Source organism: Amblyomma mixtum, chromosome 5 (assembly GCF_055824585.1).
Source record: "Amblyomma mixtum isolate Tamu chromosome 5, ASM5582458v1, whole genome shotgun sequence".
Taxonomy (NCBI): Eukaryota; Metazoa; Arthropoda; class Arachnida; order Ixodida; family Ixodidae; genus Amblyomma; species Amblyomma mixtum.
Window position 1 is genome coordinate 182174559 of NC_143016.1, and position 24994 is coordinate 182199552.

Sequence of the window (24994 nt, forward strand, 5' to 3'; positions counted from 1 at the left end):
TCAGGAATCTCCAATCATGTGGGCCACTCAAGTGATCCTTGTCAAAAATAGAGATAGCACATGGCGATTTTGTGTCAACTATCGATAGCTTAAACTGTCACAAAGAAGGATGTTTGCCCACTACCATGTGTTGTTGATGCCATCGACTGCCTCTCAGCTTCCTAATTTTCATCCGTTGATTTACGATCCGGATGCTGGCAGATTCCGATGCACCTAAAAGACAAAGAGAAGATGGCGTTCGTGACACCTGACGGGTTGTATGAATTCAATGTAATGCCGTTCGGCCTTTGCAACGCTCCTGCCACTTTTGAACGATTTATTGATACGCTTTTACGTGGCCTGAAGAGGCAAGTTTCCATGTGTTATCTGGACGATGTTATTTTTGAAAGTACCTTCGCCGAACACAGCCGCTTAGCCATTTTCCTGGACTGCACAGAACGGGCCTCGTGCTGAACCTGCCCGGTGACATCGTGTGGTTGTCGACGCCTCTCCGCAGGCGGGATTTATCCCAAAAGCTGCTGTCCCAATACACAGACCCTTTCATCAAGCTAGCTCGCCTCAATGACCTGAACTGTGTGGTCTCTCCCCAATCTACGTAAGGACGCCTTTCTAAGAAAACCCAATACCTGCATGTCGCACGGCTAAAGCGCTTCAACTCTCGGGATTCAGATGGGTTTACGTGCCCAGAGGGCTTCGTCTGCGAACGTGAAAGTGTCACGCGCTACCCGTGGACCCTGAAGGAACAGCGAAGTGCGCACACAGAAAAAGAGGAAGTTCAGTATCTCGCCGCGGACGCAGAAGGCTCGGGCCGGCCAGCCTATACAAATAGCTTTTGTAAGTAGAACCTGTAACAATATTAATGTTAGTTACTGTATATGGTTTTGCTGCCTGCTAGGCACCTGCAGCACAAGCCATCAATGGCTTTGGCAGGCATGAATATACGTACTGTTTTTAGATAGCAACAATGTTTTGTTATTATTATTATTGTTATTGTTATTATTATTTGGTTTGTTTCGAAGAAAGTTGAAGGTAAAAAAACGAAATCATGACCAGTGTTGGTTACAACCAGATGTGTTCGCAGCTATACATGAGAAAGATACTCTATGGCAGTGATGTACACGGTATCCGAAAAAGGTGACATTAAGAATTGCTTTTAGAGTTGTAAGATATACAGCCACGGTACTTTCTCGATTACCACGAAGAAAACAGTAGCAGAAGCAGTTTTACGATTCCAGAAATTACTCAGCTAAATCGTGGCAGCTGGTAAATGAACTGCGTGATTAAAAGCCTCGTGACACGCGAGGGATTGTTGAGCGAAATTTTAGCCGTCTAATCAAGAACCTTGCTGATCGATTTAACCTGCATTTCTCATCATTGCACAGCCTTCAGTCCTCGAGTGTTTCTTCATCGGCGCGCATGCGTAATGTCGCTGTCTCTCAGTCTGCTTTTCTGCCAGAAATGAGCGAAGCTGATATGCGGGAAATTTTGAGGACATTCAAAACAAGAATGTCCGCTGGCGTCGAGGCCATTTGTATGGAGGATAGGGTTAGAAGTTTCTGGGTCCTATAAGATGTGCTTCTTTGTACGATTAGCACCATCACTGCGACGTGCAAAGTCCCCGTCTCTATGAAACGTGCAAGAGTGATCCCTGCGCCGAAAAACGGTGATTCGTCAGAAATTAAAATCTACCGTCTGATATCTTTGTTGTCTTGCATAGCGCAAATTTTAGGAAAAAATCGCGTGTCCAGAGTTATGCATAGTTTCCTGGATATACATGAATCGATTCCAGCCAGTCAGTACAGATTCGTGACAGGAAAGAGCACGCTGAGCCTTCTGAAAGACGTCTCGAACCCTTTGCACTCTACTCTTGAACTTAATCAGGTTGCCTGTGGTCTGTTCTTAGATATGTTCATATCACTTGGTTCGATATAGCATCAATACTACTTCATAAATTACATAATTATGGTTTCCGTGGCCATTTCCATGAATTTTTGAAGAGCTACTTGTTTCATCGTTCCCAACTTGTTTGTATCGGAAAAAAGAAGAGCTCCCCCGTACAACTAAACTGTGGTGTTCCGCAGGGGTCTGTCCTGCCCCCTTTGTTGTTCAATATTTTTGTCATTGACTTGAAAAAATTCATTAGTTTATGTAACGTGTATCAATATGCAGATGACTCACTTGTATTTCTCGCCGTATAGACTATTATGGCTGTGTTGAGCTGCTCCAAAAAGACGCAATTATCACATTAGACTGCTATTATTCAAACCTAATCGGTATAAATAACGCAAAGACCCATCTAGTATGTTTTAGAAGCCCTCTGAAGATTCTCAGCTTAGGTGCTCATCTAAGGCTACATTCCTCTAACAGCTGTTGCTGTCAATGTTCGCTGGTTCCCTATGAAGAAATTGTAAAGTACGGGGGCATTAATCTAGTTCGTGACTTAAGTTGGCACTCTCGCCAATCTTATGTTTGTGAACTACTGAGAACTGTGTCATAACTTTTATACAATGTCAAATTATACATTCCTGCCTCAGCGGGAAGGGTGATACTTCACTCATTAGGCTACTCAGTGTTTAGATTGTATTTGCTGTTTTTTTAACTGTGCGCAATTTTGGAAAACGCACATTAATAATTTGTTAAAGATTGTGTTAAAAGTATAGCGTATAACACAGCTTTTTGTAAAGATTATTTGTTGGGTACCTTTAGGTTCCCTAAATATAGCAATGCGTTTCTTTAGTATGCCATCCTCGGACATATGTGTACTGGCGAATTCAGAGTTCCACGCTGATCTACTCGTTGCCTCCGTACTGCCTCTATCTATGAAGTACCCATTACCATGACTAAATACGGAGAAAGCCAGTGCCGCTTTTATGCCCCCGCATATTTTATAGACTGCCTAATTAGATACCAGTTTTGAAGAATAAGAGGGTAGTAAAGAAAGCCCTCTTAAACTACAATGTCTCCGAAGTTTGATGTTAACCAAAGGGGGGGGGGGGGGGAACGTTACAGATGTTTTCTTCTTGTACTCTTCTTGTGTTCGTTGGGTACAAAGCTTTCATTACCCTCTCTTTTTTAGGTTTTAGTCAGCTATCACAAGCGAACCACTTGCTCGTTTCCTGTTCTCCAATCAGTTTATTGTGTCTCCTTGATACATTGTTTCTTTTGCTTTTACATTTTCAATTTCAAACGATGTTTCTGTACAGGTAAATAAGTGATTTTCCGCGTTCTGTCATGTTTTGTTCAACAAGCAACTGATGGCTTTGGCACGCTCCGAAATAAGCAGTGCTGCCTGACGAAAAATAAATTGCTATTATCATTATTATGCGCAATATGTGCAATAAAAGATATTATTATAATTATTATTATTATTATTCTTTCGAGAGTTGTCCTGCACGCCGGTAATCCCTGGCTTACGTTGGTACGCGTGAAAGCTGTGCGCTGCTAGCTACCTTCCAACGGAAAAGTTGCCTGCTCCGCCCCTGCTCGTCACTTTCGTCACTACTAGCTGGCTTCATTCAGCGGGGCACCTGCAAAAGTTAGCAGCTGTAGCGGTGCTGCGGCGGGACTTTGGTAACGGCAACTGCTTCGCCCGGTGTGCGCACCCACCCCTTCATTCTTTCGAGAGTTGTCGTGCACGCCGGTAATCCTTGGCTTACGTTGGTGCGCGTGAAAGCTGTGCGCTGCTAGCTACCTTCCAACGGAAACGTTGCCTGCTCCGTCCCTGCTGGTCATTTTCGTCACTACTAGCTGGCTTCATTCAGCGGGGCACCTGCACTAGTTGGCAGCTGTAGCGGTGCCGGCGGCGGGACTTCGGTAACGGCAACCTCTTCCGCCCAGTGAGCACCCACCGCCTAACGAACACTGTTCCTCTGCATGTGTTTGTGAGAGATATTGTTTTTCGATTCCTTTGTTAATTTCCTTTTTCGTGCCACCGACTGCTGAGTGTTATTTCTGAACTTAGCTGCGTTGATATGGGTGACAGCGAGGAATGTATCGTCTGTCAGAAGACATTGCCGGATGACGGCTGTTTTATGAGATGCATGGAGTGTAAAGAGCCGTATCATTTGGGACAGAACTGCTCAGGTATCGCTCCGAATACGTTCAATACGATGGGCCCGCAAAAAAGAGACGTTTGGGTGTGCAAAACCTGCCCTACTAGCAAAAAACTCAGTGGCTCGAATTCGCAGCAGCTGACACAAGCAGCGGACAGCTCTGACCTACTTGCGGCACTTATGACAGAGATTAAAGACATTAAACGAAATGTCGAATCCATGCCAGAGCTTCATGTAAAAGTGGATTCTTTGCTTCTGCTAAAAGCAGAATTCACTAAGCTTTGTACGACGGTTCATGAGGTGGAAGAATCGGTAAGCTTCCTTTCTGCCAAGTATGACGCAGTGGCCGAACAACTTAAAGCCGATAAGGAAGAAGCCTCGGCTCGTAATGAAGAAATATGCCAACTGCAGGAAAAGATGCACGCTCAGGAATCTTTGATTCAGCGACTGCAGAATGGGCTTAACGATTCCGAGCAGCATAGCAGGAACGCTAACATGGAAATTCATGGCTTGGAGATGGAAAGAGGTGAAAATTTGATGAAGTTCCTTGACGAGCTGGCTGACAAACTTGAACTGAAAGAACCTTGTAATCGGGAAGTGGTGGCTGTCCACCGTCTTCCAAGCAAGAAATCATCGCCTCCGATCTTGTTGCGATTCTCTTCTGTTGCTGTTAGAGAACGCTGGTTCGCTGCCAGGGGCAAGCTCCAGAGCCTTTCTGATCCGGAATCATCGGACCAGCTTTACTTCAATGAAAATTTGACAGAGGGCAGCAGGAGGTTCTCTTGGCTAGCAAGAACCAAAGGAAAGTAAGAACACTACAAATTTGTTTGGGTTAGAGGCGGCAAAATCTTCGCAAAGATAGACGAAACCGCAGCTCTCATTCAAGTTACTTGTGACTCTGACATCGCTGAGATAAAATGAATCACGGGTCCTTCACAAATCCACTCGAGTTTACAGACTTTGCTGCTTTTAAGGCAAACCTTGGCCGAAATGCAGGTCAGGAATTCACGTTGGTAAACTTCAATATTCGTAGTCTTTGCAAGTATTGGGAAGAATTCAAGATGTTAGCAGAGGAATCGGTAGGTTTTGTTGACATATTTGTTGTCACCGAGGTAAATTCACCTGAATCCTGTTTACATTTGTTCGCCGTGAATTGTTACCGTGCTAGTTTTGCCACACGCGCGGTGCGCCGTGGTGGAGGCATTGCTGTCTTTGTGAACCAAAAATACGAAGTTTCTGTTGTCGACATCTCGTTTGCACATACGGAATGTTTAGCCTTAACGATAGATCTATTGCATGCGTCCTTTACATTATTGGCTCTGTATAGACCACCATGTGCTAGCATAACACGATTTGTCACTGAACTCGAAGAGATACTTCTGAAGCACAAAGCAGATGACTTTTTCTGTGTGGCAGGGGACCTGTACATTGATATTTTATGCCCAAATAAGATTCCTGTTTCCTATTACCTGTTCTCTCTGTCGGCTTTTGGAATAGAAAACATGATCAATGCCCCTACGCGTAAAGATCTCATGAACGGTCGACTGGTGAGGTCTTGCCTTGATCACATTGCTGTTCATGCACTGCATCACACCTTGTCCGCATGTATTATTTCACAGCGGTTAGCAGATCATTATTTCACTGCCTGTCGTTTTTTTCCGAAATATAAGCCGCCTGGAACCGCTGCATCGAACAGCAGGGATGCTAATATGCTTACTGTCACAATTATAGATGAAAGAAAATTGTATATGCTGATAGGGTCCTTTCGCTGGGCACGCTTAACTGAAGGCGAACCGGTGGAGATAGTATACACGAAGTTGTGTAATAAACTTGACCAGCTGAAAGAAACGTGTACTCGGAAACTAGTGCGTAAAAAAAGGCGTAATCGCAACTGGTTAAACCACTAAATTATGCGGGTAATCGCAAATCGTGATTGGCTTTGGAAACGCTATAAACGTGTTCCTAAAAGTAATGACCTTCGTTCTGAATACAGAACCGCCAGGAACAGGGTTGTGGCCCTTATTCGATCCGCACGACGGCTGTACTTTCAGCAGCAGTTCCAAAGATCCTATAAAAATCCTGCAAAAATGTGGTCTCTGATTAAACAACTTCAGGGAAATGATGGGAACCTGTCTTGTTCGGAAGTTTTGGTAGACGAACTTGGGTCGAAAGGTGATTTGAGTAAGTATTTCATGCTAACGGCTGAAATGGCAGCAGCACGGAGAGGCTTGAAATGTACACTAAAAAATTCTTTATCAGCTTCCGCATATCTTCCAAGGCTATCAAAGGACGATCTTGCCAGGCTAGTGTTTAGCTTCCGACGAAACAAGCCCGCCGGAATAGATGGTATATCGGCTGCGCTGGTACAACGGAATTTTCACGCTCTTTCGGACATACTGCTCTTCTTGATTAACGGGTTTCTGGAAAACGCCGTAATACCTGAAGATTTGAAAACAGCTATCGTAAGGCCGCTGTTCAAGCGAGGAGAAAAGAACGCTATCGATAACTACAGACCGATTTATATCCTGCCAATTTTATCGCACATTCTAGAGAAATTCTTATTTGAATGTATGACTTCCTTCTTAGACAAATTCGATGTCATTTCAAGCCGTCAATATGGGTTCATTAAGGGAAGAGGTACTACTTTATTGCTTGAGGAATTTGCTGATGAGTTGTATGCTGCTTTCGATGAAAACACGTTTAGCTGTGCTCTTTTTCTAGACGTTAAGAAAGCGTTTGATACGGTTAATCATGCTTTTTATTAGAAAAACTGCACCTTCTGGGCTTTCGAGGTCCTTTCTATGCTATTCTAAAGAATTTCTTATGCGGACGTGCACAAGTGGTCAGAATTAACAGCCAAATGGAGCACAGTGCAAAGCTCCCTGTAAAAGCGGGTGTACCACAGGGATCCATTCTATCTCCATTGCTCTTTAATATATTTACAAATGATCTGAGCTCAGTAACATGCAAGTGCTTAATTTTTCAGTACGCAGACGACACAGTTCTGCTCACGAAGCATATTAACTACGAGACGGCAGTGAATGTGTTGCAGGAAAACATTAATTATGTAATGAAATGGTTTTCCAAGAATGGAATTTCGGTGAACATAAACAAAACCAAAATGATATGTTTCAGAAATCCTTTAAAGACGCTACTTATAGACAGACAAGTATTCTTGCATGATCATGATTTCCTTCCCTGTTGTTGCAAGCCAATAGAATATGTAAACTCGATCAAATATCTCGGTGTTGTTTTTGACAGCAGCTTATCTTGGCATGACCATTTGGCATATCTGTGTGCTAAGCTACGGAAGGTAACATGGTTAGTCTTCAATATGAAGTCTTTGGCGCCAATGTCAGTGAAAAAAACTATAATTCATGCACTTGCGTACAGTGTTCTCAGATACGGCTTAACTGCATTTGCGCCATGTCCTTCACGCTGGCATTGCTGTATTGATAGTATATTAAAAAACATGTTGAAGAGCATTGTGTACAATTGTCACATGCCATCCGGAACGGACGTCTTTAAGTTCCTAGGTCTTCCGTCATTTTATTCTCTTTTTGTGCAGACAGTTGTTCACCGGCATTTTTGGAATTCAGACTTTTTAATTATTAATACGCTTAAACGGAAGTTGAGGAAAACATTTCGTTATTGTGTACCACAGAGTGTAACTAGATTCGGGAAAGCAAGCCGCTGTGCTTATGTACCTGAAATCTTTAATGAATTACCGGATAAAATTTTTGCTGTAACTTCTATGCGTGACCTAAAGATGCATCTGAAAGCCCTGCGTTGATCTTTGTATTCTTCTGTTAGAGTGAAGTTATGCTTAAAATATTCGTTATTTAATTTTTTTTACGTATACTCTTGGTTTAGAGTTGAATTTCTGAATACTTATGTTGTTAACCTGTGTTTTCCAATATTTTTTTTTGCTTTCGCTTGGGTGTAACGAGAAGCGTTGCTATATCTATTGCCTTTTTTGTACTCCTGGCCGTAACTGCCGGGCCCAGTCACTCAAGCCTCTTGGTAACTTTGACGGGCCTGAACCATATTGTATCATCTACAAAGTGGCAATGAACATTATTATTATTATTATTATTATTATTATTATTATTATTATTATTATTATTATTATTATTATTATTATTATTATTATTATTATTATTATTATTATTATTATTATTATTATTATTATGGCAGCCGGCGGCTATCTTTCGGACTGTGCACTAAGCCTCTGTTCTTTACCGCGGCAGGTGAGCTTCGCACATCCTCTCTTTTCTGCATGTATTTGCCGCCGACTGCACCAAAGCTGATTGTGTTTGATCTGTGTCTTGGGATAGTAGAAAAACTGTAACATGAATAACAACGGCTGTTGTGCTTCGTGCTTAAAACCGCTTCCAAAAGATGGGCGTGTGATGACTTGCATCAGTTGCAGCACCTGTTATCATGTTGGTAAAACTTGCTCAGGAATTGCCGACAGCACCTTTTTGTCAATGGGTCCATCGAAACGCGACAAATGGAAATGTAGGCGTTGCCAGACAAGCAGGGGTATTCGGACAAGAAACACTGACAGCATTCAGAGTGATTCTGGATCTGAAGATCATTTGAGGGCTGTCGATGGCGCAGTCCCCCCTCCCTCTTCTGAAGAAGTGATAGCCACTCTGGCTTCATTAAAACACAGCATAGATTTGCTTCTGCCCCTGCATGAAAAAGTAGACAGGCTTGTAGCGCTCCAGCCTAACATTGAAGAAGTGCTAGCCTTCAAAGAAAAATTTCAAGCATTTCAATGTTCCCTGGAGTTCTTCTCCTCGCAGTACGACGACCTATTGGAGCAACTCAGTGCTACAGAAACAGAATCGAAGAAACTGCGGGTCGATGTTGAGATTCTCGAGACGACAGTGGCAAGTCAGAGCCAGGAAATAAAACAAGTGCGCTCGGAGCTGAATGCTTTAGAGCAGTACAGCCGGGAATCAAATCTGGAAGTCCATGGCCTTCCTGTCGAGGAGAATGAAAATTTGCGAGTAACCTTCGCCTGCCTTTCCAAGAAACTTGAACTGAAGGATTTCCAGCCAAGTGACATATTGCAGTTCTCCGCTTGCCTGTGAAGGGCGACAGAGTTGCCCCAGTATTAATTAAATTTCCGTCCGCATCTATGAGGGACAACTGGCTTTCGGCGCGAGGAAAACTGCGCCCGCTCTTTGAAAAGGGTTATGCACAGTTTCCTGGATTCACATCAAACGATTGCAGACAGTCAGTACGGATTTGTGGCAGGAAAGGGCACACTGAGCCTGCTGGAAGACGTCTCGGACCTGTTGCACTCTACTCTTGAACTGAATCTGGTGGCCTGTGGTCAGTTCTTAGATGTGTCCAAAGCATTCGATTCAATAGCCCATCAAATAGTGCTTCAAAAATTGCATATTTATGGTCTCCGTGGCCATTTCCATGACTTTTTGAAGTGTTGCTTGTGTCATCGTACTCAACTTGTTTGTATAGGAAAAAAGAGGAGCTCCCCCGTAGAACTTAGGTGTGGTGTTCCATAGGGGTCTATTCTATCACCTTTGTTATTCAATATTTTTGTCAATGACTTGAAACAAAGCATTACTTCATCTAACTTGTACCAATATGCAGACGACACACTTCTTATTTCTCGCCACATAGACTATTACGCCTGTGTTGAGCTGCTCCAAAAAGATGCGACTGCCGTATTAGACTGGTATGACTCAAACCTAATCAGTATAAATAACACAAAGACCCAACTAGTATGTTTTAGAAGCCCTCTGATGACTCTCAACTTAGATGCTCCTCTAAGGCTACATACCTCTACCTGCTGTTCCTGTCAATGTTCGCCGGTTCCCTATGATGAAATGGTAAAGTACATGGGTATTTATCTAGACTGTGACTTAAGTTTAAACCATGATGTTTAAACCATGTATGTTTAAACCATGATCCTGTGGAGATAGTGGATTCTGTCAAAATCCTTGGTGTCGTGTTTTCAAAACACTTGACTTGGAATGATCATGTGGATTATATCAGATCCAAAATATCTTCAGCTGTCGGAGTTATGTCGCGCCTGCGCACCATTCTTTCTGTCAAAATTAGGCTGTTGCTGTATAACTCCTTAATTCTATCTCTCTTACAATACTGCATTACCGTTTGGGGTACCACTGGTATCAAGAACATGACCAAGTTACATCTTGTCCAAAAAAGAGCTGTGAGATGCATTGCTGGTGTTCCGTATTGTTTCCCTACGAGTGACCTCTTTTTAAAATATGAAATCCTGCCAGTCTTAGCTTTACACGAACACAGACTTTTAATGAGTTTCAAAAGTGCTTCGCGGAGCAATGAAAATTATGTTGGTAATTTGGCAGAACTTGCAAAAAACACCCATATTCCACAAACCAGAAATAAAGAAATGTGGCTAGTTCCTACACCTAGAGCATATTACTCACAGCAATCTATCTCGTATACGCTGCCAGTGCTATTAAATAACTTAAACAAAGAAATGTTTGACCCTTTCCAGCATTCAAATACCGTTATTAAGAAATTTTTTCTGAACAAGTTTGTGTCATGACGCTGCATGTATTTTTATGTTGGTACTTTTTGCTTTTTTTTTCAAGGTGTGTTATTTTCTTTTGTGATATAATGTATAGCGCAGAATTTATTGCCGCTTGTCTGTTGCAATGCCAGCGTGAAAAAAGGGGGCAGGACCTCTGTCAAGCTTTCGAGCTTTTAGTCCTGTCTCCTTCTCTAATATAGAGAAAATAAAAGGCTGATTGATTGATTAAGTTGGCGCTCACACCTATCTTATGTTTGTAAACAGCTGAGAAGTGTGTCTTGCCTTTTCTACAATGTCAAATTATACACGCCTGTCTCGATTAGAAGGGTGATACTTCACTCATTAGGCTACTAAGTGTTGCGATATGGTATTTGCTGTTTTTTTAACTGTGCGGAATTTTGGAAAACGCGGGTAAATAATTTGTTAAAGAGTGCGTTAAAAAGTGTACCGAACAACACTTCTGTGCCTAAGGAAGATTTGTTTCTTAGATTTAGTTTCCCAAAATTTAACAATGTCTTTCTTCAGTATGCTGCCGTCAGACATATGTGGACTGACGAATTCAAAGTTGCACGGTCATCTGGTCATAACCTTCGTTCTGTCTCCACCTATAAAGTACCCATTACTAGAACTAAATACGGAGAAAGCCAGCGCTGCTTTTATGTCCCCGCAATATTCAATAGTCTGCCTAATGAAATAAAGGCTTTGAAGAATAAGAAGGCAATAAAGAAAGCCCTCATAACCTAAACTTTCTCGGGATAGTGATGCGTACAAAAGGTGGGGATAAAGGAAGAAGCGCTCCAGATGTGTTTTCTTGTGTTCTTAGGGTATAACGCTCTCATTACCTTCTTTTTTTTCTCGGTTTTAGTGGGTAACCCGTAGCAAACCACTTGATCATTTCCTGTTGTTAATGACTTTATTGTGTTTCCTTGAAGTGTTTTTTCTTTTCCTTTTACATTGTCAATTTGAAATGTTTTTCCTGAGCGGGTAAAAAAGAGATTTGCCGCCTGCTGCCGGGTTTTGCCCAACTTCACTTCACTTCACTTTAACACCTTAAAGACCCTCGTTAGAGGGTATTACATAAGGGGTGGGGCACACAGAAATGAAAAACAGAATGACTAACAAATAAGTTGAAAGTTATACAAATATAAGATTATCACTGATGGCTTTGGCTTTGGCCAACAAGCCACTGATGGCTTTGGCATGCCCGGAAATGTATTGTATTGCCTGACGGGAAATAAAATTATTATTATTATTATTATTATCGAGTAATCGGCTCCTCTTTCGACTACACGTGTAACATTACTGCCGTCGATAACCACTTCCAAGCCAAATGTCCTGGATTTCGCGTTGCACGTCGTCCTCGGCCTCGGGTCATGGCTTCATCTCGTATGTGATGGGTAAAGTGTGTCGTCGGGGCTTCTTTGGGTGTCGGCGTCAATCAGAAGACCGATCGCATTGAGATCGAGCTATTGTTTGTGTGCGGTGTCGGCGTTTTGGCTGCTGCGTCTTCCTGCGGCTTGCTCGGTTAAGGATCCTCGTCGTTTCGCTGCTCAGCAACTTCACCTCCAAAAGTTCTTTTTCACTTTCCCCTGCGGGGAATCTGGGACCTTCTGCAAACAGCCGCTGTGTAGCTGCGGCCCGGCGAGACAGAACGTCGTGTGGACGGCGATGGTGAGTTGCACAGACGGCTCTATGACCCGTACTCCTATCGGTGTAGGTGCTCGTCGATCTCCCGAGGTCGTTGGCCGGGGTGGAGTATCGCTAGAGAAGTGACGCAGGCCCATTCTTCTGTAGGGGTAATGCCGAAGAATATGGCCGGGTTCACTGTATGGGAGCAGAGTGGGCAGCGCTGACCGGGGATTCTCTAAAAATCTGCTTTTCTACGCTGAGCTTGCAACATACCTGGGCGGGAGGGAGATTTGGCTCTTTGAGGTGGTGCATAGGGCAGAGAATGGCAGGACTCCTTTGGCAGAGCACCGCGCCGGCTTAAGGCATGGCCTGAGGTACTTCCCGTCAGTGTCGAGGTGCGAAGTGCCTGTTGCACTTCTTCCCGAACCACATCCATGAAAGTGGCCACTCGTGGCGCTGGGGAAGATGTCTGTAGTCGTCGCTATTCATCGCTGAAGATTCGATCAGCGGTTATGGTGCTCGGCTGCTGACCCGAAATACGCGGGTTCGATCCCGGCCGCGGCGGCTGGAATTTCTTTGGAGGAGAAATTTTAGAGGCCCGTGTACTGTGCGATGTCAGTGCACGTTAAAGAACCCCAGGAGGTCGAAATTCCCGGAGCCCTTCACTACGGCGTCTCTCATAGCCTCAGTCGCTTTGGGACGTTAAACCCCATAAACCAAACCAAAACATCATCGCTGAAGATTTCTTGCGTAACCTCCTCCTGGTGGTGACAGTCATCGCCAGTAGTCGCTGGTGGTGACAGTCTTGTCCAGGTGAATTGCAGACTTTTGACAGGCTGTTTAATAGCTGAGTCCTGCCGTCCAAAGATTTCTCGACCACGGATGGTTCTTGAGTAAATTCCTCTATGGTCCTGGGCGGCCGGCGAAGAGTTGACCTTTGGTGCCACGTATTGAAAGTTTCGCTATATTTTCCTCGGTAATGTCGAGGTCCGCACGACGAAGAGGCGCTTCATTTCTTTGATGTTACCAAAGACAGACTGCTTCGGCAGCTGGTTCCTGGGCTCGATGAGTCATTCGGTTCTTTCCTTGTGAATGCCTTCAAAAACTTCTTCTTCAATACCCCCCCCCCCCCCCCCCCCCCATGTCAATAGGAAACGCTCGTGGTTTTCATAGCGCGTACGTGATGAGCCCTCCTGTGAGAAGATATGCCTGATTCTTGTCGTATCATCTGAATCGATGAACGACTGCACGCGCTGAAAGTAGTCCTACCATTCTTCGGCATCTTTGCCTGGGGAGCCGTTTAAACAACGATTAGTAACATTAACGCAATTTTCCTTCTACAGAAAAAAGCTCTTCGTAATATTGGTAATGTATCGTACTACCATCCGACAGAAGAATTGTTTGTGAGGTATAAAATAATAAAAGCAAAACATTATCTAGAATATCGCTTACTGCACACTTTCTTTTATGCAAATAATGCCCTTCAAACGTTTTTAAAGAACACCGCAAGTTTACGTAAACAAAAAAGCGATGGTCGTACTCGCAGTTGTGACAGATGGTTTGTACCACACCGCCGCACCGATTATCTCTGTCAGTCCCTACAGTACCTGCTTCCATTTCTTCTGAACGATTATGAAAAGAAGGATGTATATTTCGAGACCTACAGTAAAAAACAAATGCGACAGTATTTTGTAACCCACTAAACAACCTGTGTAAAATAACCATGCTAACTTTGTATTGTATGTCAATTCCGCTATGTTTTGTGATGTTCAGCAAGAATTGAGGCCGTACGCCGATCACCTGAAATTCTCATTAACAACGATTGTTTTGTTAATAATTGTACTGTATAGTTGTTCTAATGATTGTAGGAAGATGTGTACTTACACTGTAATTTAGTTTGTAACCACTGCTGCTTTGTATGGGCCCCCAGGCACCTTTCAAGCTGTCGTAGAACAGGTTTTACGCCTGGGGGCCTTCAACCTCGAGTTGAAAATAAATGAACTGAACTGAACTGAAGTCGGCGGCATTCCCGGCTGCTGCAGGATGACCGGGGTCGGCGTCTGTGGCAGACTCGTAGTGGACGTTTCAGCATCTTCTCGGTGTTGGGTGCGCTCTGGCAGCGGCCCGGCTGAGGTAACTCCCCTTGCAAACCCCGGTTGTCTCGGTGGACTGGCGAGACGTCCTCTGGTAAGAAACGCAAAGGGCCTGTAGTCACGGCTTGCAGTGCGTGTCCGACACGTGAACTCTAACGAGCACCTCCACCAAATATCACGCAGCTATGAGGGCAGTCCGGCAGTCAGGAAGACAGCGAAAAAATTGCAAATTAAACTCTTTATTGAGCTGATTTTCGCCCATTAAAAACTGCATGACTCGGCGGCAGCGTTGCAACAAGTGAACCTGGAGGTCAGAGACCAGAATGCCTGCCGCTGTCGTCCGTGCTCAATTTAAAGCCGCGTACGAGGCACGGCATGCAAAGTAAGTACAATAGCCTGTAGCAACTTAGAACCGGCTCCTCCTGAGCGTGATCAATCGAGTTAAATCTGGTAACAACTCGCATAACAAACAAACCGATAAAGCCGCGTGCCTGGAGCCTTGAAGAATGAAAAAAACAACCAATAAAATTTTTTACATCAGCATCTATACGAAGGTAAAAAAGGTTATAATTCCGCAGAATACAATTTTTCAAAAGGCAGTGGGGAGGAACTTGTCACGGTAACATGTTGAAGATTCAGCGAGTATACAAACACAGGCCCGAAAGGGACCACCTGTGTCCCGGTCCGTGATCTATTGGTCCTTCTCCATTGTTTTGTCCTTGTGCATTTCTCTCACTGGAAATTCATTCCAGCTGTGTTCTGATTATTTGAATCTATGCGGTAAATTCAACAATACCTGTATGCTTGAGCCGTGGAAAATTGCATGGGCGTTGCTTCTGTGCAGGTGTTCGAGTCTATGCAAGCCAAGCACACAGGTCACGGACGCTATGCCGGCAAAGGGGTGCTAGATACGCTCGCTAACTCGGGGATTGCGATCCTTGCATCTCAAGGCATCTACGTCACGGGAGGCAAGCTGTCAATTCATTGAATATTTATCCGTCGACAAACGAGTCCTGATTGCAGTGAGAAACTGTGCATTTTGTTGCACCATTTTTACAACGTTGTACGTTCTTAGTACACTTATCTAGTTTAAAAAAACTGTGCTTATATACTGTACATATATCCTTCGCAAAACCATACCACAGCCTAAGCCAACGGGGGCGGGAGTGGCTACGGGGCGCACCAGCGGCGCTGATATTTGCGTAACACGCTGACTATTCGTCAGCATGTCCACGGTGACGACAATGATTTATTGCGTGGGTGCTTTTTATCATACCACAGATTTACCCATTGATGCACCTGAGTGGTGTGCTGCCAAGAGGCCTTCATGTAAAACACAAAAATCAGTTTCCGTTTTGCTCACTGGATCAAGAAAATGCTTCGGTCCTGCTCTACCTCTGCTCCGGCAATGATCCATATTATGACCGTTAAAATAACATTTCTCTTGGGCTAGATGCCAAATTTTTATTTGAGAAAGCGTTTCTAGCGCTACCAATACCAACACAAAACGTACATGCGAACGCACTGTACAAGCCTCTCTCTGCAGTAACATTGCAGTAACAGCAGCGTGGACTTGGAATATGGCATTTTTTTTTGCTCTTTTTCACCACCCACTTCGTATATACGACATTCAGAGAAGGAATTTAACTCATACTTGTTGTACATGCATATGCGGTGTTCATGCTAACCGTCTTTTATTGCCTCCGCCTGGACTCTAAGCTCCTGCGTACCCTTTTCCTTTTTCTGTGCCAGACCGGCACGAACGTACCTGCTAAGTGGAGTTTCTTTTGAACGCACTTTGTACATTTTGCATTTGCGCGCACGTAGTGAAGAAGCTCGAAGGCGAGACACTCCGCGACTGCTGCTCTCGGGGCACGTGGAGCGAGCCCCGTCATCAGTTCCTGTACAGTTCCTCGGAGCACGGTAAGGCCCTGCACAGCTCCCCGGATGCCGGTAGCGTCCTCTACTCGGAACAACTTTTCAGAGGTGCGTTACTTCCCGTCAAGCTTGACCACCCTGTCCTTGGCGCTTTCTTATGCCCTATATGTGCTCCGGTGATTTGGTAACTTCACCGCAGCATATGGTGAAGACATACTCGCCTCACAGATTTAGGCCATGTTTTGAAGAGTAATTCAAATGCAGACGCATCATAAGTACGCTCGAGTTACCCTACTTCGGGAACTTTTCACCTTGCAGCCAGAGGATCGACGGACGTGCAATAAGATGGGAAGACGTAAGGTACACGCTTTATATAGCGTTACGAAATTTTTAACGCATAATCATTATATGGCTCATCGGCAACAAAACCCGGCATGCGTTGTCGCCCAGCAGCAATCGTCCCCAAAATCCCAGATCCCACGGGATTTTTGTTCAAAATTCCGTGGTCTGACTTGACGTCATAATAGACGATAAGATAAAGTGGCGTGCAGGAACCCGGTTACGCGGTCAGCCAAAAATAATTCAGTCAAAGGTGCGCAGATTTTAACCAAACACTTTCCGACTGGGATGGTTGCACGTCACCCATAGGCCAAAAAACCGCATTGCTTCTTGGAAAATAAAGTGGACCTTGTTTATGGGTTTCCTCACGACTGTATGGTAATCAGTAGGAATGTAAGTAGAGTATAATCAGTAGGAGTGTAATGCAAGAATATTTGAGGAACTTCGCAAAAGAATTCATGATGAAAAAAGCTTTCGCATTCAAAGCACACAAGTAGTCTTCAGTGCCCTCAGTAATTTTGTTTTTTGTTATTGGGGTCTGCGAAAATAAAGGCAGTGGATGAAAAGAAGAATATGCTGTGTTGTTCAAGCGGGTGCGGTGCTCCTCCCGCTTACTGCCTCTGCGCGTTTTCAGTGTTCATGACCTATAATGAATAGAAATAGCTGAGTTCGCAGTATAGCTCTTGTCATGTTATCCCTGTTGAGAAACTGGCCGGCCGCAAAACAACGAAATGTCAGGTGAGGGTGCGCATGCAGCGTGTGTCCTCGTTCATTGCTTCTTTTATTTTCAGGCTATCAGGCCTCTGCGAGGTGGAGCAATGAATACTCTGATGTGTTAACAGAAAACCCCCCGCTCTTTTGGGAGCCTGAAGAGCGACGGAACTTTCAGGAGTCATGGTTATTCGATGAGCTCATCATTGGGTGAGTAGGAATATTCGTGCCTACAATTCACCCCGCTACAGCATCAATTCAAATTGTCTAGCCGTTACAAACCTTGTTGTCTCGTGAACATCTCGGCTCTGACTTGTCGTGACCCCTGTCTGTTTCGCTGATGTAATAATAATAATAATAATAATATTGTTACAAGCAGGAGTTTATTAAGGCCAGTATGGGAAGCTGGAACCAGCGTGGTCTACATTGAGAGCACGAGAATCATCTACCTCATTCTCTTTATCATCTGCATAGTCGGCGATGCCGGCCACGCAAAGAGGTGCCTCCTCTTCATGGGCGTCACACTTCCTCTGAGACAGCCGAAGCCCGCAAGGCGAGTTAAAAAGCGCCCGCAAATGGTCGGGCTCCCAACGGGCGACGTGAGCCCCCTCAGTTCGCGCAGAACGACGGGCGCTTGCCGAGAGGCGCGCTATGCAGTAATTGTGCTCGCAAAGTTGGAATATAAAGTCCATCGTAATGGCACAGCAGCTTCTGGGACAATCCGCGTCTTTTGATATGACGCCACGACGAGACCAAATCGCCATGGCTGTAAGTGACGTATCTACGCTGGGCGTCTTAGCACGCTTTAGATCGATCTTTGGAGGCGCGAACACGAAGGCGGGCAAGGCGCTGGGCTTCTTCGGCGCGGCAGAGTGTCTCAGCAACAGAAGGGTCTTCATGAGGCTTGCCAGAAAATGCTGTTATGGTGTCTAGGATATAGCGTGGGGGGCGTGCATAGAGCAAAAGGGGTTGAAACCAGTAGTGTGATGGCGTGCGGTATGGAACGCCTAAGTGATGACCGGCAGGACGCTGTCCCCGTTCTTGTGCTTGGAGTCAACATACGCTGGCAGCATGTTAGTGATCGTCGGGTTCTTGGGCGCTGTTAGCCCATTTGTTTGTGGATGGTACGGCGATCAGTCTCGAAAATCAGAAGCGCAGGAACGGAGGAGCTGCTCCATGGCGTCGGCAGTGAACTTCCGACCGGAGTCACTGATGATATCGTGCAGGTCCATGGCGGAGAACAATGAACAATAAAAAAGGCGCTTCATGTCTTCCAAGAATGAGGCCACTGTCTAATTAGGGTGATCGAGGCGTGACTGTAGAAGCAGCTGCGTTCTTTCTTTTCTGACGATGCTTAAGAATGCCTTGAACTCCCGCCCGAGTGATTCCCACCTCGCTAGAAAAGCTTCGTTTTTTTGCAAGCAAATTTTTGCTGGGTCTTCTAAGGCGAACAAAACGTGCCTCACTTTCATGTGGTCATCCATACTATTGAATACGACGACACGCTCAAGCTGATCCAACCGTTCTTCAGAATCCTCGCCCTGCAAACCATTGAACGGGGGCGGAAGTCGGAGCGGGTGCAAAGTTTGGTTTATTGGTTTATTGGGGTTTAACGTTCCGGACCTACTAAGGCTATGAGGGACGCCGTAGTGAAGGGCTCCGAAAATTTCGAGAACCTGGGGTTCTTTAACGTGCACTGATATCGCACAGTAGACGGGCCTCTAGAATTTCGCCTTCATCGAAATTCAGCCGCCGCAGCCGGGATCGAACCTGCGTCTTTCGGGTCAGCAGCCGAGCGCCGTAACCACTGAGCCACCGCGGCGGGTTAGCTGGTGCAAAGTAATAGAGGCTGGTGTCGTAGCCATGGTCGACGTCGGGGCTGAGGAGTCCTTTCTTCGGGTGCGACCCGGTTGTAGTCCGCATTCAAGTGAACGCCTGTGGCGACGACGGCTGTTTTGCTGGTAGTCTTCGGTAGGACTTATTCTGTGGCTATCTTGTGATTTGCTTCTTCGGAACGGTGCGGGATGCTCTGGTGGCTCCAAAGCGGTGACGGCGAAAAGGGGAAAGCCCGCACCTCCATCAGATATTTAGTTTTGGTAACGGCAGTCCGGCGAGCAGGAGGCAGCGAAAACGCTTCCAAACAAAACTGTTTAATGGTCAGACCTACGCCCTCAAAGAACTGAATGACTCGGCAGAGTCGAAGGCAACTAGCAAGCTGGGCGGTCGTCATACATAATGCCTGGTGTTCTTAGCAGCGCTCAATTTAAAGCTTGCGTGGAACCTTCGAGATATGGAACGAAAAGCAACTACAACAATCTGGAAAAATGTGGAAGCAGTTGCGCGTGGCCACGAGCAAGCGAGATAAGTCTGGCTGCATCTCACAAACAAAATAATAACGCCGCCTTCCCGCGGCTTTCAGCTTAAACGAACGAACAGTACACAGATGCGCGGGACTATGATCTAAGCATGACGTCGCCAAACGGCTATTCAAAATTTTTTTTCTAGGGTAGACGGCGGCTGAGATAAAACTCTAAGACGCCAAAACCGATAAAAAATTTAATACAACGGCTTTTGTTAGACTTCGAGCACTGATATTGAAGTCTCGTACACGGCAGACTTGATCCATAATAATACCAATACATTATTACCATCATATTTTATTACAAATCTCAACAGGCCCATCTAAGCCACAAGCGATTTGTAGTAATTGGCCCGGCAAGTTGGCGTGGCAAACACAGGTTTGTATTGTATTTAAAATACACTAAACAAAATCGAAGTAACATAGAAAGCGTTCCCTGTTTCTGACAGGTAAAGTGAAAGAAAAGAGACTCACAACAATTAATGTAAAAGAAAAAAAAACCCGACAATTAAATTCTGTGGAAAAGGTCCTTATGAAACACACCTGTCAATGAAAACCAGGCGTGAAGGTACAAACCAAACGAAGTAGATTTTTAACGTGGCTATAGATGGGGCAGAAACAATTCCATCCTGCAAGTCATTTTAAACTTTCGGCACATACGCGCAACGTCTTGCCTCGCCTTATCTGGTGCTTGATCGTGGAACAGAAAAACGGGAGGCGTAACGCACCATACGCTGCGAAATATGCTCAGCTTCAAAATCATACTGCCAAAAATGTCGTAGTACCACTCTATAGGTGAAAAGTTTATAAAAATGGGGAAATCTAAGCTTTTTCCAAATGTATCTGACGAGACCAATGACGAATTGTACGCTACACTCTTAAGAATAGTTTTCCAAAGCGAATCAACACGGTTACGCCAAAGAAGCGGATAAAAATCAAATGCTGTAATGCCATAACGAAGTATGCCGTAAGCAAGGGCATGCACAACCATTTTCTTCACTGGAAAGGGAGATATACTGCTACAGTGATAAAGCAACCAATAAAGATTCCTAAGTCGAATACAAACATGTCCCAAATGAGTTTCCCAACATATGCTAGGTTAAAAGATCATACTCATGTATTTTATTGAGGGTACGTACTCTACTGGATAGAGGGCAGCAACATGGTGAACAGCGACTCCAATGCATAAAAACTGGACAGTCAATCACCGTACTCTTCAAAGGATTTCTAGAGCAGATAAGTTTAGTCTTTGAGGAGTTCACTTTAAGCAAATTCAGTGTAAACCATTCCATAGCTTTATTTACCTCATTTAGCAACATTGTGATTGCTGTGTTGTAGCATAAATGACTAGAAAGAACAACAGTGTCATCAGCGTATTGGATGACCCTGCAATGGGACACAGTACAAGCAAAATTATTGAGAAATATTTTAAAAAGCAGCGGAGACAAAACCGAACCTTGCAGAACACCAGTGTGTATGGGCACTCTGTTACTGAAACATTCTTTAAGGACACTATTTATGGTAGGTCGTATAGATAGTTTGTTAGCACATCATGAAATGAACCACGAAAACTTAATGTGATTTATATAATAGAATATCATGGTTAGAATATCACGGTAGAATATCATGGCATCAAAGTCACGATACATGTCACGAATGAGACAGGCGTTCGATGCCCCGACTGGGAGCCACAGCCTCCGGTTTTCTGCGTATAATCCGCATCTAATCAGTTGTATGAGACTTCTACTGAAATGTTGGCAGGTCCTCGTACGAGGACGTCGCCAGCGTGTTCGGACATTGGTAGAAACGGGGAATAATACAGCTTTGTTTAGCTTGCACAAACTGCCGACATGCCTGGCGGAGAACAACATTACACGCCTCATCAGCGATTCCTTTGAGGATGTGGCGCGCCTTGTCGGTCTAGGGCATGGCGCTGTCCACTTTCCGGCACAGAGCTATGATGTCATGGATGTACGGGAGGTATGACTATGTGGACAACTGAGCTCGAGAAATTATTTATTTATTTGTGACGCTGAGTGTGCCGCGCGGCATAAAACGTGGTGTTAGTGACGAAAGCTAGAATACGTTACAAAAACGCATGAAGCATGGTTTGCGCGTAAAAAGTCACATAAGCTCCGGGCGTAAATGTTTTTCGTTATCCACACGTGCAAAGTAGAGTCGTTGTTTGCAGACAGGCCTGCCTCTTGAAGAACTCGAGCGCGCACCAATGAAGTTCCTGGACATGTCCAGAAGCAATATTGTTTTTAAGCGCCACTCTTGCATCCAGTAGTCTTGCTAAATTAGCTCCGGAGCTTCTGTTCACGGACATGCCAGGAGGTCAGACTTTCTTGATGCGTCTTGAACTAGACGCGCCACGTATCCGCCAGGTAATAGATTACTGTAGCAAGCGTGAGGGTAGCGCCCCGGCGATGGTGCTTACTGAGGCCCTCGGATATGGCCAGCCAGTCTTCGACGTCGAGTGATCGGTGCCGCAAAAGGTGTTTGGTCGTGAGGTTACACTTTGAAGACGGTCAGAGCAGGTGTGGTCGCTATGGCCAGAGGTGTGTCTGACGGTATAGTGATAGATCACGAGCGCTTCCAAAGTGCTCATGAAACGTTCTTCCTCTAACCTCTATGAAACAAATTAAGGCCGCTGGTTTAAAATTGTGCACGGCCCAATGCAGAGTATGCTCGGTGAACAAACGAAAAGCACACAATGGGACTCGACTGTGGTATTAAATATGCAAATGTGCTTTCGTTTTAGTTTTTTTTTATCGAACGTTGTGCGCGAGGTAGCTATGGGCTGATCAGCAGTTAAAAAGTCCATCAAAACGAAACGGTGACTAGACTCAAGATAGACAAAGTAAGCTAGAGAAGAAGCGTTTCACAGCAGCTGGCATTCTTTTTGGAGGGCTGAAATTTGCTCTTTAACATAGCAATGATTGGATTAACTAGGAGACTGAAAAACATCAAAGATGTCGAACATTCAGTTTATGCGGACGACATCACAGTGTGGACGACAAAAGGATCGACGGGAAACAAGCAAGAAATATTGCAAAGAGCGGCGGATGAGATCGGTCAATTTGCTTTCTTTAGCGGCATGCAGTGCTCCCCAGAAAAATCAGAATTTATTAGACTTCACAAAAATAAAGAGGACAGGGGAACGATAGAATTAGAGATAGATGGACAACCCGTAAGGAGGACAAATAAGCTTCGCATCTTGGGAATGTGGCTGCAGGAGAAAGGCAAACGGGACCATACCATCCAGCTCTTGGAACACTCCACGAAACAGATATGCAGGATGTTAAGCCGGATTACGAACAAGAGGAAAGGGGTGAAGGAGCGAGATGCGTTACGGATCACTTCTGCGCTCATCATACCGAGGATGACGTACGCGCTTCCGTACCTACAACCTAACAAAGGGGAAAAGAACAAAATGGAAACATGCATCAGAAGGGCGTATAAGCAAGCTTTAGGCGTCATGACCTGCGCCTCGACAGAGAAGCTGATGAACATGGGGGTGTATGGCACGTATGAGGAGCACAGCGAAACCATGCTCAGATTTCAAATGGAAAGACTTAAAAGAACAGCCGCTGGCCGTGCACTACTGGTCAAGCTAGGATACCCGGCAGAAGACGAGGGCGAAGACAAGACAGACATTGACAGCCAAATTAGGAGCACTTTCTTGGTTAAACCAGTGCCCAGAAACATGGACCCCAAGAACCACGAAGGAAGACGGGCGGCGAGATCATTGGAGTTGGACAGGTTCCTAAAGAAAAAACAGATGGTTCTGTATGTTGACGCGTCCAAGTACAGAACGAAGGAAAACGCTAGGGCGGTAGCAGTAGTGAACGCCAATGGGAATATAGTTACTGGTGCATCAGTGCGCACAAGGACAACACAAGCAGCGGAAGAGATCGCCATAGCTCTAGCCCTGACTGAAGCCAATCGGCAGGGACTGAGTTACTGGATAGCGACGGATTCTCAGGCTGCAGCAAGGGCATACAGAGATGGAAGGATCGGCCGAAAAGCCGCGAATATCCTCTTCGAACAAAAACAACACAGACATGGATCAAACAACACAAGCATTCAACACACCATCATTTGGGTCCCTGACACTGGGGTTGAGGGAAATCTCATGGCAGACACCGTTGTCCGAGGGTTCACGAACCGGAGGGCGGGTTTGCCGGTCGAACCCTTCAGCACGCCAGAATCTTACGGGGAGGCAATGAAGGCGTTGTTGGGAGCGCGCAAGAAGTACTCGGCTCCGGCGGATATCCTCGACAGAGAGCAGGCCACCACGCTCAGACGACTACAAACAGACACCTACCCAAGCAGAGCCATGTATCACAAAATGTGGCCGAACAGATACGCGAAAGAGTGCGTGTGGTGTGGGGGCTACGCCACAACGTACCACGCCACCTGGGGCTGCGAAAAAAGCCCTTTACTACCAAAGGTAAATAGCCCTAGTCTAGAGCAGTGGGAGGCCCTCCTGGCTGACTCCGACCCGAGCACACAGCTTATGCTGGTGACGAGGGCCAAGGCAGCGGCGGAGGCCAATGGGATCCTGGACTAGGGAATACCGACCACTGAAGCTCCACATCTATCTATCCCCATCCCCCTACTCCCTAACTCTTCCTTTTGAAAAAAAAAAATAAATGTTTTCACTACTACTACTACTCCTCCGTGTGCCGTGACATGACACCACAAACTCTAAAAAGCGCGCCCATTCCTTTCTAAAACTATAGGCTTCGGTTGAAATTAGTTCTTTTCAATGTGGGTTATTTTAACTGAGCAATTCTAAAAATTATAGCACGCAGGAATTGCTTGGAATGAAAGAAGCCATGAAAAGGCAGCTAAGATTTCACACGACGTTAGCCGCTCTGGAAGTATTAATTCATATTTAAATCATGATAACGATTCTGCCCTCATAACTTCTTATGCGAAGACCATTTGACGATTTAAGTATGCAAACGCGTGTCGGAAGTGCATCTGATTTAGGTCAGGCACGTTGCCTTACTTCGGAGTTTGATAGTCGTGTTTTAAATCCGCAGTATTAACATTGGCGCGAAGATGGTGTTTAGGCATTGTGTTTTCTGTAGTGCTCTACATCATGCGTGTCATTGGAATTCCAGTGAAGGAGGAGAGGCGACCTTAAAGGTGGCTTTGCCGGACTCCATCACCACGTGGGAGCTGAGCGCCGTCAGCGTATCGCCATCAGGCGGCATATGCGTGCTCGAACCGCAAGAGGTTAGGGTCTTCAAGGAGCTCTTCATCGAAGTGAACCTTCCTCATTCCGTCATCCGGAATGAACAGGTCGCGGTACCGACCACGATGTACAACTACCACCGTAAGGAGAAAGTGGTACGATTATATTTTG

At 45.2% G+C, this 24994-nt stretch overlaps 1 protein-coding gene across 1 annotated transcript in view; it reads left to right on the forward strand.

Annotated features, from left to right (window-relative positions):
• LOC149345005 (complement C3-like) overlaps positions 1-24994 on the forward strand; it is a 189155-nt gene that overhangs the window by 28242 nt on the left and 135919 nt on the right. The window contains exons 5-9 of the mRNA XM_089547344.1: positions 8864-8954; positions 9297-9398; positions 16155-16313; positions 17336-17465; positions 24750-24978. Of these exons, the coding sequence (XP_089403470.1) occupies positions 8864-8954; positions 9297-9398; positions 16155-16313; positions 17336-17465; positions 24750-24978 (711 nt within the window). The remainder of the gene's footprint in view (positions 1-8863; positions 8955-9296; positions 9399-16154; positions 16314-17335; positions 17466-24749; positions 24979-24994) is intronic.